We start from the raw sequence: 12,971 nt of genomic DNA, 5'->3' as shown, positions 1-12,971 counted from the left end.
TGTGATGTACACATTTTAGTAAGACACTACGCAACACTCAAAGTTTGCAACGAAAATTAGGGGTCGCTATGATTTTGCGTTTGGTGCGTATTACACCGTATGTTGCTGCGGCTCGCCAAACTGACAATGTGTGATCGCGAATAACATAGTTGTTGTTGAAAAAAATAAACGATTGGTCTGTCGTACAACACAATGGTCAGTGTATTGTTTGCAGCAGAGGATAATGCGCGCGGCAGGAATGCACGAGCTAGCCATGTGTGCCTTGTGAGATGGAGTTCGAAAAACATTGTCATGAAAGTAGATCTGCCTTTGTCAGCAGTACATTTCAACAAATTAAATATATATAATCATAACACTCTTTTAGGATATTCCTACTTTCGTAATAATACCAACCATTTTCATCATTTGTGTAGCCTGTTGTATCATTAGTTTATTAATGCTGATAATGTGCATCCAACAATTGAAATGCTTTTTCTTATCACGGCGAACCACTTAAAACATTGTTATTTGTGACTGCTTTTCGACTGTTTCTAGCCTGCAGTGGAAATGATGTTCACATGCATGTAGTGCAGTGTGTCATATTACATTATTACATCCATATCCAAGTAATCACAGTGAGACTTCTATACTTCAGTTCTTGGACGCTTTTTACCAGGAGCACAAAGGGATCACACCTGTGGAGATTATGCCTTTCTAAATTTTTGTAACAGATCGTACAGATACGCCAGCGCACTAGGCAGCGAGAAGATAACCTTGTTTTACTTTCCTGCCCTGCTTCTTAATCACATGATTTTATAATATACCTTGCTTCCTTATTCACTACCTTCTGTCCCTTATTGCGATCTGAAAACATCGCGGAGGCATATGTAACAATTCCAGCGGCCAATGGCTCATCAGTTACTGATGCATTTTGTAGTGGCGTAGCAAGACAGCCACGCCACTCGGAAGTTGCCGAAAGGCACGCGTTAAGCTCACGCAGATTGGCGTGAGCTCTGAAACAGGATACGTAATGAATGCTATAAAGAAAAGTACGTAGCTTCTGGAATACTTAACTTTAATCCATCATTTGTATACATCGTTCTTGATGAGACATGCTTCATACGTTAACTATCAATTGCTATGGCGCCTTGCTAGGTCGTAGCCATTGACTTAGCTGAAGGCTATTCTATCTGCTCTGCAAAGGAACGAGGCTTCGTCAGTGTAGTCGCTAGCAAAGTCGTCCGTACAACTGGGGCGAGTGCTAGTAAGTCTCTCGAGACCTGCCGTGTGGTGGCGCTCGGTCTGCGATCACTGACAGTGGCGACACGCGGGTCCGACATGTACTAATGGACCGCGGCCGATTTAAAGCTACCACCTAGCAAGTGTGGTGTCTGGCGGTGACACCACACATTTTTCTCAACAGAAGAAAAACAAAACAAAACTATAAAGATATAAATAATAGAAAAGTATAATGTACTAACGAAAAAAGCTGGAGCGTTTAAATGGCGAAAAACGAAACACTACCCAAAGGCAATAAAATTTAGTACACAGTAAGGCAAAATTTATCGTATTAGCAATACTACCACTGCTCATATGCGCCGTTCCGATGTGAGCATATGGCCGGGCTACTTTCCCGCTCCCCGCCTCATATTTCCCAAGGTGCTAGAGAGGCTCGCGCGTCGCGAGAAACTGTGCCACAACTACAACTCCGTGCGACCCGGCGCAGGGGCATGTCGCGTCCGAGTCGCGTCGCGTCCCAGTTTGCACGGTCCCATTTGAACCTATGAAGTTCCAAAAACGCGCGCTGCGCTGCGCCGCGCCACACACGCTATACGCGTCTCAATTTGCGCCTAGCGGACAACGGTGTGGCGTGTTCTAAAACAACGCCTGCATATGGCACCGTACAAGTTGCAGTTACTACAGGAACTGCGTCCCGGCGACCGACGACCGTAACAGAGAGTATAAATTTTGCTTTTCATTTCTCCATGATGTAGCAGAGGACACTTTTTCCGAAGGACTCATCATTTTAGACGAAATGACGTTTCATCTAACGGGTAAAATAAACCGTCATAATATAAGAATTTGGGGTTCCCAAAATCTTTCTGCTGTTTCTGTTCACAGAGTTTATGGGCGTTTTATTTTTGCGGAGGAAACTGTGACAGGAATGTCATATCTGGACATGATACAAAATTGGTTGTTTCCTCAATTTCACGAACATTCCAATTACTTCATTTTAAAGCATGACGGCGCTCCGCCTTACTTTGATCTTGAGGTGCGGCGTTACCTTAGGAAATCTGTTGCGCAATACTGAATGGAAAGAGATGGACTAGATCTTGTTCATTGCTATTGGCTTCTCAGGTCCCCAGGCTTCACGCCTTGCGAATTTTTTCTGTGAGCGTATATAAAAGACAGTCTCTGTTCCACCTGAGGTAGCTACTCTTCGTGAGTTGAGAAACTGAATCGTTGATGCTGTCGACTCAGTAATCAGGAACCTGTTGATTCGCGTGTGGCATAAAATGGTCTACCGTTTCGATGTTTCTGAGCAACGCACGGTGCTCATGTTGAGTATATGGTATAGTATTCGTGCGAAAATCGAAGTTTGAACCTTCCTCTATCCATTGACATGCTCAAAGTATTTCTATTTTTCATAATTTGTCTGTAATAAATAACGGAAATTTTTTCTTTCTTTCTGAATCACCCTCTATTCGGCGACCGAACCAGCCGTCTTCTTCAGGTGCTGCGAGTTTTGCTGCTATATATACTCGCTGCCTGGACGCCAATCAGACTGAGAACCATTGTTGGTCTAGCACCGTTATTTATTGCAGAGTTCGATTCCTGACGCTCCCTACGCACTTTGATGCTCTTTAGTTTTTCATAGCTCGCACTAATATACCGTGAAACGCCAGTTTTATCAGTGTTTTCCTGCTATGGTGTTTGTGATGGCGTGCGAGATGTTAACAAACTGAGTGTAGTACAAGCGTTATTTACATTGAAACCTCCGGCCCTGTTTGTTAGGTTTGTCTTTATCTCGATTGACTGCTTCATTATTCTGTCCCTGAAAGCAGACGTTTTCGCCACAATACTGGTCTCATTATTTCATTATTATATTCGAGGCAGTGCTTGGTGACAGCTGATTTGCTTGACAGTTCTAGTCGGGTGTGTCGCTGATGTTCCTCGCATCTCTCTTCGACTGTTCTAATAGTCAGCCCCGTGTATGAGGCGCCACATTCGCTTGGAAACAGAAACATGACACCCAGTGTATTTCACTCCGAAACTAAGATAAAAAGTATTCTTTCTAACGCTAAAGACGGTGTAGGCCTCTGAGAGCCGGATGTGTATCGCACTCCGTGCGAATGACCATAAATTTATTTACACTTTGAAGCAACAACTTAAATTATAAGGATAGTCACAATTCACACATTACAGAGGTACATAAACTTTTTGTCACACTATCGCAAACACCCCTATTCTATAATCCTCCATGAGACAAGCAGCTATGAATATAGCACCCATTTACTCTTGAATTTATGTTGATGTTTCATGCCTCCAACGTCTACATGTAACCATATACGACAAAAATGTAACATAAACACAACACAGACGATTTTTTTTTTTTTTGACTACGTGGTGCCACCAATCTCAACACAGGTATTTAAGATGATTACAAAGCCATGACCTTCTCTAATGCAGCCTGAAATGTTTATTTACAACCATTATTTCAAGATTCTCAGTTTAGGATCCTTTACCATCTGAATAATTTAGATTCTAAGCGTTTTGGACACCCCATATAATTATGATATTTCTTAAATTAAATTTATTTCGGAAGCATAATTCCTGACCTAACCAAAAATTGTGTGATTTACAGGAAGTGAAAGACAGCAACCAAGCGAAATGGTACAAACGGATGTACGATTCTCTGCATCGTACTGGAAAGGATGGTAAGGCTTCATACTTACTCATTGGGAACAAGCAATAAGCTTATAGTTTGAGAAATTACACTAGACTACTTACTACACGATTTCACTGTAGTGAGAAGGATTTTTATCAGTCTGCAGCTCTCTACCTTGATTTGTGACAGAATTAATAAATTAATGTTTAATATTTCAGAAATATATTCCAATTTCTGACATTTAAAACTTACAATTTTATTTCACATGAGAACTGAAATATATACAAGAGAATTAAAAATTATCTCCTCAAATATCCATTACTGAAAAATGTTGTTGTTACAGACTATTGTCAAAATTCTATGAGTCTCTTAAAAAAAGTGATGAAACAATTATGCTGAACAAACATAAAATAATTATGATGCCAAAGACCTAAAAGCTGACTAATAAAATATGTCAGTTTAAAAAATATCTTGCTATCACAATAAAAGTAATTTTCTATTTCTCTTACAGACGACTATATCACAATCTATTACAAGCCGAGAAGAGGTGATGAACACAGCTATTTTTTAACTTTTTTAAATAACTGTGTTTTATGTGTGCTGGCTTTGTGTGCTTCTTAGCAATTTGTTTGTTTAATGACGTGACCTAAACTTGCATGGGAAAGATTTACATGATGTATTTATCTTTGTATCCACTATATGATAATATTATGTTCTATGAAGAATAACATTCTGTTGAACACCAAAGAGCATGAATGTTGTGAAATTTTATTGCTCTAGAACTTCTACTTAGGAAATGTTCAAGGAGACTATAAATTCTGTAATACCTCTTTTTTGATAATATTTTTGCATGATTGAATCGCAGTTTGTGGTTCAGTTTTGCTTTCAGGTCATGGTTTGTTTCTTATTATTGCTTAAATTTATACAGAAATATCCATATTTTCATAAATCTGCCCCAGTGAATTAAATATTCATTGATTCATAACCAGCTGAAATTTGAATATTACTTTCGGTAGTTGTAGTTTCATTTCTTGACTAGCCCACTTTGTAGTATAAGGTGTTAATCTCATCCAAGTAATTCATTCAAAATATTATATTTAATGAAAATTAGAGATACTACTGTCTAAAATGTACTAACAGAGATAATCATATTTTGATCACTTCTGCCCAACTTCGAAATTCTCTGCAGAAACAAGTTAATTCAAAATGCCCCTATTGCTTCAAGGTAACTGCGTAGTATCTCTAATGAATCAAGGCGAATGTCACTTAAAAGCTAAACACTTTGCTCAATTAAAACATTAACACCAAACTTCCTGTTAGATGTTGATTCTAAGGGCGCAATTTAAAAGTCTGGATGTTAGTGTCCACTTCCCTTATTGGTGATGTTTTAAAGCTTATGCTTCTAAACATTGTTTCGATTTGGGCAAAAAAGTTGTTCTTCAATGCTTCAAGCTCACTGTGTGGACATACAAATTGTTTGTACATAATTTATTGTTATTAATTGTTGAGTAGCTTCTAATTATTTAGGTTATGGGTGCATTATTTTCTGTTCTTAGTCTGTGGTTCTGTTGTAACAGCTTGCTGGAAAAGTCGAAATAGTGTCAAATACTGTAAATATTTTTATGTCTGTAAATAACACAGAACAGTGAAGTAAAATCTCTTTGAATTATGCTTTTTCAGTATTTTTTGTTGTGTTATTAATAATTGTTTTTCTTTTATTGATATAAAGATGTGACAAAATTTGTACAGGAATTCTGAAGGGACCTACTGAATATTTGTTTTTCCTTTCTCAGTAATGAATATGATATGTGATTACTTCGTAAAAAGTATGTATTTAATGAGAGAATAATGCAACAATGATGTCATCGTTTAAAAAAATTAAATGACTGTTCACGGTTCAGCACTACTATTATGCAGAACTATTTTTGAGTTGTGATAACAAGAGAAAGTAGCTTCAACTGTGGTTAAAAAAGGTAGCAGGTTTTTAACTGTAGTGTGAACAGCAGTCTTGTAAATAAAAAGAGCCTGAAAATAATGAACAGTATGTATGGTTTGCCATTAATGCAAGCCTCTGCTGTGTCATATAAACCAGTGATAGCACAGGCTGGGATGAATCATTCACTCTACAGCATAGCTTAAAACAACCCATACAAATTAGTCTTGTCACCTACAGGTAATGTTGAACCAGATGAGTGATCCAGGAATGCTTCCCTACTCAAGTATATTATTGCATCTCTATTCGATGAGACAAATTACGGTTCTTAAAATCAACACTATATAAATTTTATGAAAGAATACAAGCATCCTATCTCAATCTGACAAGTGACTCATAGGTGACGCTGAAACTTCTCTTTTTTATTCAAGCACATCTGAATGCATTCCGCAGTACATGATATTTCTCCGAAGTATCAAAAGTAAGAGCTTTATTTTCTACATATGGGCTTATAATATCAAGCTATTTCGCTTAGTAGGGTTTATTTTTATGCATGCAGCCCTTCAAAAAATGGTTCAAATGGCCCTGAGCACTATGGAACCTAACTTCTGAGGTCATCAGTCCCCTAGAACTTAGAACTACTTAAACCTAACTAACCTAAGGACATCACACACATCCATGCCCGAGGCAGGGAGGCAGGATTCGAACCTGCGACCGTAGCGGTCGCGCGGTTCCAGACTGTAGCGCCTAGAACCGCTCGGCCACACTGGCCGGCCATGCAGCCCTTCACTTGGCCTCAGTCTTCTAATAAAGTACATACAGACCTCAGACGAGGAGACCTATTGCCATTGGGTCAAAGAATTTTGAGACAGTGGATTTCTTTTTGAGATGGAAATTCTCGCAGATTCTTGCTGATAACATCCATTATTACAGCATGTCCACTAACTGGATGTCGAACTCGTAAAATATTATAAATCACACATGCAGGCTATAATTCTGTTGCTGACATTCATCACAATACAATGCTATTTCCTGTAGATATGCATTCGCCTCATGCTCTCTTCACTGCAAATATCATGGACCCTTATCCCTCGGTGTGCGAACTGTAAGGATGAAAGTAACTTTTGCATGATGTGTCAGTAACAAGTACTGTAGCTTGATAAAACTTGGATTATAATAGAAAGAACTGCTGCAATGCAGTGCAGATGATAACTAAAAGAAATACACAATGAGATGAACAGATATGAAACTTGGACCATACCTAAAAATAACTGCTACAGAAGACAAAAAAGATATAAGCAATGAGACGAACAGAAATGACAATTATTATTCAAATACAATAATTGCACTGAAGTCACGGTGATTTATGATGGTGTCCTGGACATTACAAAGCCAGGATATGGTTCTTAATAGGGTGTGTTATCATCATGGACAGCAATGCATGCTCTGAAATGTGGTTCCATTCTGCCCACAAGGTTGGTAAAGACTTCTTGTGGCAGGGTGTTCCATTCTCTCACCAGCACAGCTGACAATTGCTGGGTGGTGGTTAGTGCATGTGGATGTGCTACAATACATCTCCCCACCACATCCAATATGTGCTCAATGGAATTTAAGACAGGGTAACGAGAAGACCATTCCATTCGCTGAATAACCTCTCATTCCGAGAGCACTTCTACCAGTGTTGTGTGGTGAAGTCGCACATTGACATCCATAAAAATAAAGTAGGGCCGGATACACCCTTGAAAACCCACAGCTCAGGAAGAATTACAGTGTTACAATAATGTTGATTGGTAAATGTACCATGTTCAAATATTTGCCGATGCAGTATTATGCTCCCTACACTACAACACCTGGACCACCGAAACGATATTGTTCAACAATGTTCCTGGGACTGTTACATATCCTAGCTCTATCCATATAAGAATACATACAGAATCACTACTCATACTGATTTACATTTTTTGCAGCACATTGAGAAACAGAATGCCAGCACAAGCTGAGCAGACCGTCTTTCAACTGTTAGAACTTGCGTGCACTTCATCGACGGAACCACACTACATAAAAACTCCTTCAAACAATATTAACGTTAGCTTTATTGATCAAAGCCACAGGAGATGGCAAAGAAAACATGACTTGTTCGCTCGTTCCTAGCTTACAGTTGAAAATAACTTAACATGCAGGGAACAAGGAGCTTACAGTTGAAAATAACTTAACATGCAGGGAAGAAAAACATCATCATTATCTCGTAACTAAGCATGAACTAAACTGCAAGCATGGACGATACAAAAACAAACCACACACATACAGATAAAACACAGAGCCTTTGGTGGCTGGCGCGTGAAATGTTTATGGCGCAGTTTGAAACACTATGTAACTGTACAATGTTGCCACATCAGCCCCCATGGTAGCGGACCATTATTCCAAATAGTGCCTTGGTAAGGTGTTCACAGTAGGCTGGAAAGTGGGCGTGGTGACAACATGTTCAGGTGCACGTTGGTAGGTCCACCGCTGTTGTAAACTGTGCTGGTGGCTGTGAAGGTAGTGAGGTGGTGGCTGTTGGGTGAGACTGCAGCCTTGGAAGTTCTGGCACTGCTGCTTCTTGGAAGATATAAACTGATTTAACCCTGTCTATAGAAACAGTGACCGCCTTTCCATTAACTGAAATGTCAGTTGTCTTGTTTCACCTTGTGACTACTTGGTAGCGTCCTGAGTATGACGACTCCAACAACAGTTTGAAGTCCTCTGTGTATGACATGATGTGTAAACAGGTTTCTAAGTCTTGATGCACGGAAGTGGTAGCTGTACCATGTCTGTGAGGGTGGTGTGGGTGGATTTGGGTCACATGCTCTCGCAGTTAGCGTAGGAGTTCTGGTTAATCATTCCTTGGTTATGACAGGGTATTTATTTCCACAAATTCTGCTGTAAGCCTCAACATCTTGCCATACACCAGTCCCAACGAAGAAGCGTCTACATCTGGTTTGAAAGTGTTTCTAAGGCTGAATAGTACCATGGGAAGGCCTTTGGTCTACTCAGTATTGTGGCACAATAGTGCTGCCTTAAGTGAGCGTGCCATCTCTCGATCACCCCATTATGGGCTGGGTGACAGCTCGTCGTTTTGCGGTGAGTTGCGCTGCAGAACTTCGCAAGTTGTCTGAACAGGTCGAATTCAAATTGCCATGCTCTGTCTGTCATGATCTGTAACAGACAGTCAAAGCATGACACCCAAATGACACTAAAGCGAAGAAGAATAGATCCAGCTCACCGGTCGATTAAGGGAACTGTATGTCACGTATACCTTCATCTATTTGGGTCAACCATCTGCAGCACGGGATGTTGTGAATATGAGATAAGAAGATGGATCACACAAGGGCAAGTGGCTATGAAGAAACTCAAAATGTTCAAATGTGTGTGAAATCTTATGGGACTTAACTGCTAAGGCCATCAGTCCCTAAGGTTACACACTACTTAACCTAAATTAGCCTAAGGACAAACAAACACACCCATGCCCGAGGGAGGACTCGAACCTCCGCCGGAACCAGCCGCACAGTCCATGACTGCAGTGCCCTAGACCGCTCGGCTAATCCCGCGCGGTGAAGAAGCTCACCAAGATCTGGCAGAGCACAGCAATAACAAATCGAGCCCAGAGACAAACAGCGCATTGATGTGTTTGAGCTTTGGTGCTGGCGTAGGATGCTACATCTAAAATGGACCGAAAGAACAACAAATGTGTCCATTATTGAACAACTCGATATCTCCAGACGCCTTTCTTTTCGAGTCACCGAAAAAATTCTCCATTTCTTTGGCCATATTGTGAGAAGAGATGGAGAAAATCTAGAGAAAATAGTCTTGCAAGGAAAGATCGAGAGCACGAGACTAAGATGAAAAGCAGCGAGCAGATGGATAGATCAAATCAAGATCATCTCTGGTCTACCTCTTCAGCAGGCACTAAGAGAAGCTGGCAACCATCAGGGACGGAGACGCTTGGTTCATGGAATCATGACGCTCAGGAATGAGGATGATGATGATGAGTCACCACGAGACCGCCATGCACCATCCTTTTTTGGGACCAAATGTAGCGATGAGGACCAGGGGTTGTTCGAAGGCTGCATTGCACCTTCACAAATCATACTGTCGATCTTTGCTTTCTCAATTTTAAGATGATCTGAAGCCAAAGGTTGTAGTCTTCAAGATGTGGGACGACCATCAATCGTCTCTATGTAGTAGTTTTACTGATCATGAGTTTTCAGAGTATGATATAATTAGTGCTGAAAATATGTGGACAGTGCCATGCCTTACCTCCTAAGGCGCTCCAGAGGTCGTATTACTTTGGCAGTATGAACGGCTTTGCTCCACCGAAATCTGGGCGCTCTTAAGCCTGTGGTGTTGTCACGTAGGCGTGAGTACTTCATGTCCGGCAGTAGATTATAATTGGCGAGGAAGTCCGCTCTGCTGATAGGTTCGGCGACATCTGCAATGGCAAAAGTCAGGCAGAAGCTCATTGTAAACCCAGGTCTAGTTCCAAACGCAGGGTGCCGTACATTGTTATGACTTAGTTGTTTGCAGCAATCAGACAGAATAACGTAGCTGGTCGCTTCCTGTGCAACATAGTCCGCAGGTAAATGGACAAATTGGATCGAGTGGCTATAAAATATTTCCAGCCATCGCCGATCACTGACAAACAGTCGTGCAGACACAGATCAGCAATTGGAGGAGGCACCTACTTCCGACCGCCGTTGCCATTTGGGTTAGTGCAGCGAGTTGTGCATCTGCCGCTTGCTCCCCGAATTTTCGGTGATACCAGCAGATACTTTGCTGCTCAGGTTCACTTGTGGAAGATGTCGTCGATGACCTGCTGCACGAGCGTCGGCAGTATCGATTCTGGCTTCTGTCGTTGCTCGTGTCGCATCGAGATAACAGTTCGTCGATCTGATTTGTCAGTACATCTACCTTGGCTGCCACGGCGTCGTAATCTGCGCGCGAAACAACTGACATTGCGCTAGCTCACTGCGCAGTAACTGCGCTAACAGGAGTTGGTGTCATCGCGTCCTGGATTGACAGGCGATGACAAACGACTGCTCCATATTGTGCTCAGTAAGCTGTCCGGAACAGTTCCCACGTCTATTTTACTTCTTGGGTGCCACAAGTACTGCGATGGATTTCTGTCTCCAATATCTTCCAGAGTGAGAACTTGACGGAGTCACTCTTCTTGCAATGCTGACACTCGCGGGGTCAGTTCAGTCGGTCGTAAGAGTTAGCCTTTGGTAGCGAGGCAATTATATCTCGCACTTCCGCGGCGTACTGGTTATCTAATTCCCAGCGCAAACTTGGTAACGTCTACCGAAATTCCAGAATAAACTTGCCTCCTCCCGCGCACACCACAAAGCTGGATTGTGTGGCCAGAAAGGGCAAAGCCTGGTAGTCTTACAGCCAGTTTTCGGTAAACGCTCGTCAGTCCAGTGGTACTATGCAGGTATATGACGTCGGAATCACCCATTACCGGCACAAGCTGGGCAGACTGTCGTTCGAGGTTCGATTGTTAGAACCTGCGTGTACTTCATCGACGGAAACGCACTACACAAAAATTCCTTCAATCAGTATTGACGTTAGCTTTATTGAACACAACCACAGGAGAGGGCAAAGAATACACGGACTGTTCGCTTGTTCCGAGCTTACAGTTGAAAATAACTTAACATGCAGGGACAAAAAGATCAGCGTTATCTCGTAAGTACGTACGAACTCCTAGTACGGAAGATACAAAAACGAAACACACATACATAAAACACAGCGCCTCTGGTGGTTGGCGCGCGAACTGTTTGACGGCGCGGTTTCCAAACACACGCAGACGACGCGATACAGAACTATGTAACTTCACGATGCCGCCACGCAGAATACAGGATCGTAGCACTCGTTACGATACATGAAGAACGAATGTATGAATGGTCCTGTAACGTTCAGTCACCCTCAACACTGTTAACCAAATTCAGGTAGTAATATCCTGCAGTGTTTTTTTCAATATACTGTGTTTACGTGTGATAAACAATGGTCATTTGGCATTCGTTGTTGCTCACGCGACCTTTGCCTAAAAATGCCGATATAAGAGATTGCTTACAAAGAGGAGAAAAGATAGTCATGGCTCCATGCCCAACGCATTTTGCGTCATTTATGATACATACGATTCTCACACTGAAGTCGCAATATCACCCAATGTTACAAGCGTGTAATTCGGGGCCTCTGACAGAAGATTGAGCCTGTGTCTTGTAAGTGAGTAGTGTTTTATACTGATGACTAAATATTAATTATTTATTGAAAAAAGGACGAAATCCGTAAGTTTTTTAAGCAATACTGCCATTACAAGATAAGTTTGCGTAATCTGAAATAATTACAAGTATTTCAACAGGTTGTAATGTCACAGATTGTAATGTAATTAGAGGCTAGATCTTGGTGCATTCGCGTAAATTCAATTATGTACACCATAAGAAGATTGCACATTCTTTTTCGATTTCTTATAGGGAGCATTGTTTCTATAGTCCAGAGGTAATTTTTATGTTTACATTTCGTTTTACAGCTTATTTAATGTCTTCGTGTTTAAGAAGACAATTTTTTTTTTTACTATTTGCTGAACGTTTCCAGGTCGTTATCCGTACACGTCGCCTGGTGGGTATCTCTCCGAACCAGAGATCGGAGGATATGATTCCGATGCTGGCTATTCGTCGAAATATGCGACTCTTGACCGACGACGAATCAAAAATAAGGAGAACGATTTCACCACAAGCACGCTGCCACGCTCAAAGTAAGACCATAGAAACCTATGGAGCATATATGAACTTGCATGTTATTTTTCAATGAAATTCCTAAGCATTTCTGCAAAAAATCAAATAGAATTTTTTGTGTTCTTAAATTACTGACTCGACTGAAAACTATTTGAAGCTTTCCATCTGTCTCTTTTCAACTTTTTTTTCTAACGGACTTAAGGTTATTCTTTCATAATCTACAGTGAGTAAGAACTAAAATACACCTTGTATTTTTCATAAGTATGTGTACATAACATCCATCAAAAAGTTATTTCCAGTTTGTCTGTTGTGTAATTCAGTGTTTCTGAATTTACCTTGTGAGCTTATATATGCTGTGTACTTGTGTAAAATAAGTGTGTTAAATGTGAGTAGAAATCTC

At 40.9% G+C, this 12,971-nt stretch overlaps 1 protein-coding gene across 8 annotated transcripts in view; it reads left to right on the top strand.

The window, feature by feature from the left end:
* LOC124775714 (sorbin and SH3 domain-containing protein 1) overlaps positions 1 to 12,971 on the top strand; it is a 1,093,224-nt gene that overhangs the window by 727,213 nt on the left and 353,040 nt on the right. For 7 of the 8 annotated variants that reach the window (XM_047250581.1, XM_047250574.1, XM_047250551.1 and 4 more), the window contains 3 exons: positions 3,845 to 3,917; positions 4,380 to 4,415; positions 12,432 to 12,591. In XM_047250581.1, the coding sequence (XP_047106537.1) occupies positions 3,845 to 3,917; positions 4,380 to 4,415; positions 12,432 to 12,591 (269 nt within the window). The remainder of the gene's footprint in view (positions 1 to 3,844; positions 3,918 to 4,379; positions 4,416 to 12,431; positions 12,592 to 12,971) is intronic. The other variant, XM_047250558.1, reaches the window with a different exon arrangement.

The sequence above is a fragment of the Schistocerca piceifrons genome, chromosome 1, assembly GCF_021461385.2.
Source record: "Schistocerca piceifrons isolate TAMUIC-IGC-003096 chromosome 1, iqSchPice1.1, whole genome shotgun sequence".
NCBI lineage: Eukaryota > Metazoa > Arthropoda > Insecta > Orthoptera > Acrididae > Schistocerca > Schistocerca piceifrons.
The sequence above is the reverse complement of the archived record's forward strand: the minus strand, read 5'-3'. Positions and strand labels throughout refer to the sequence as shown.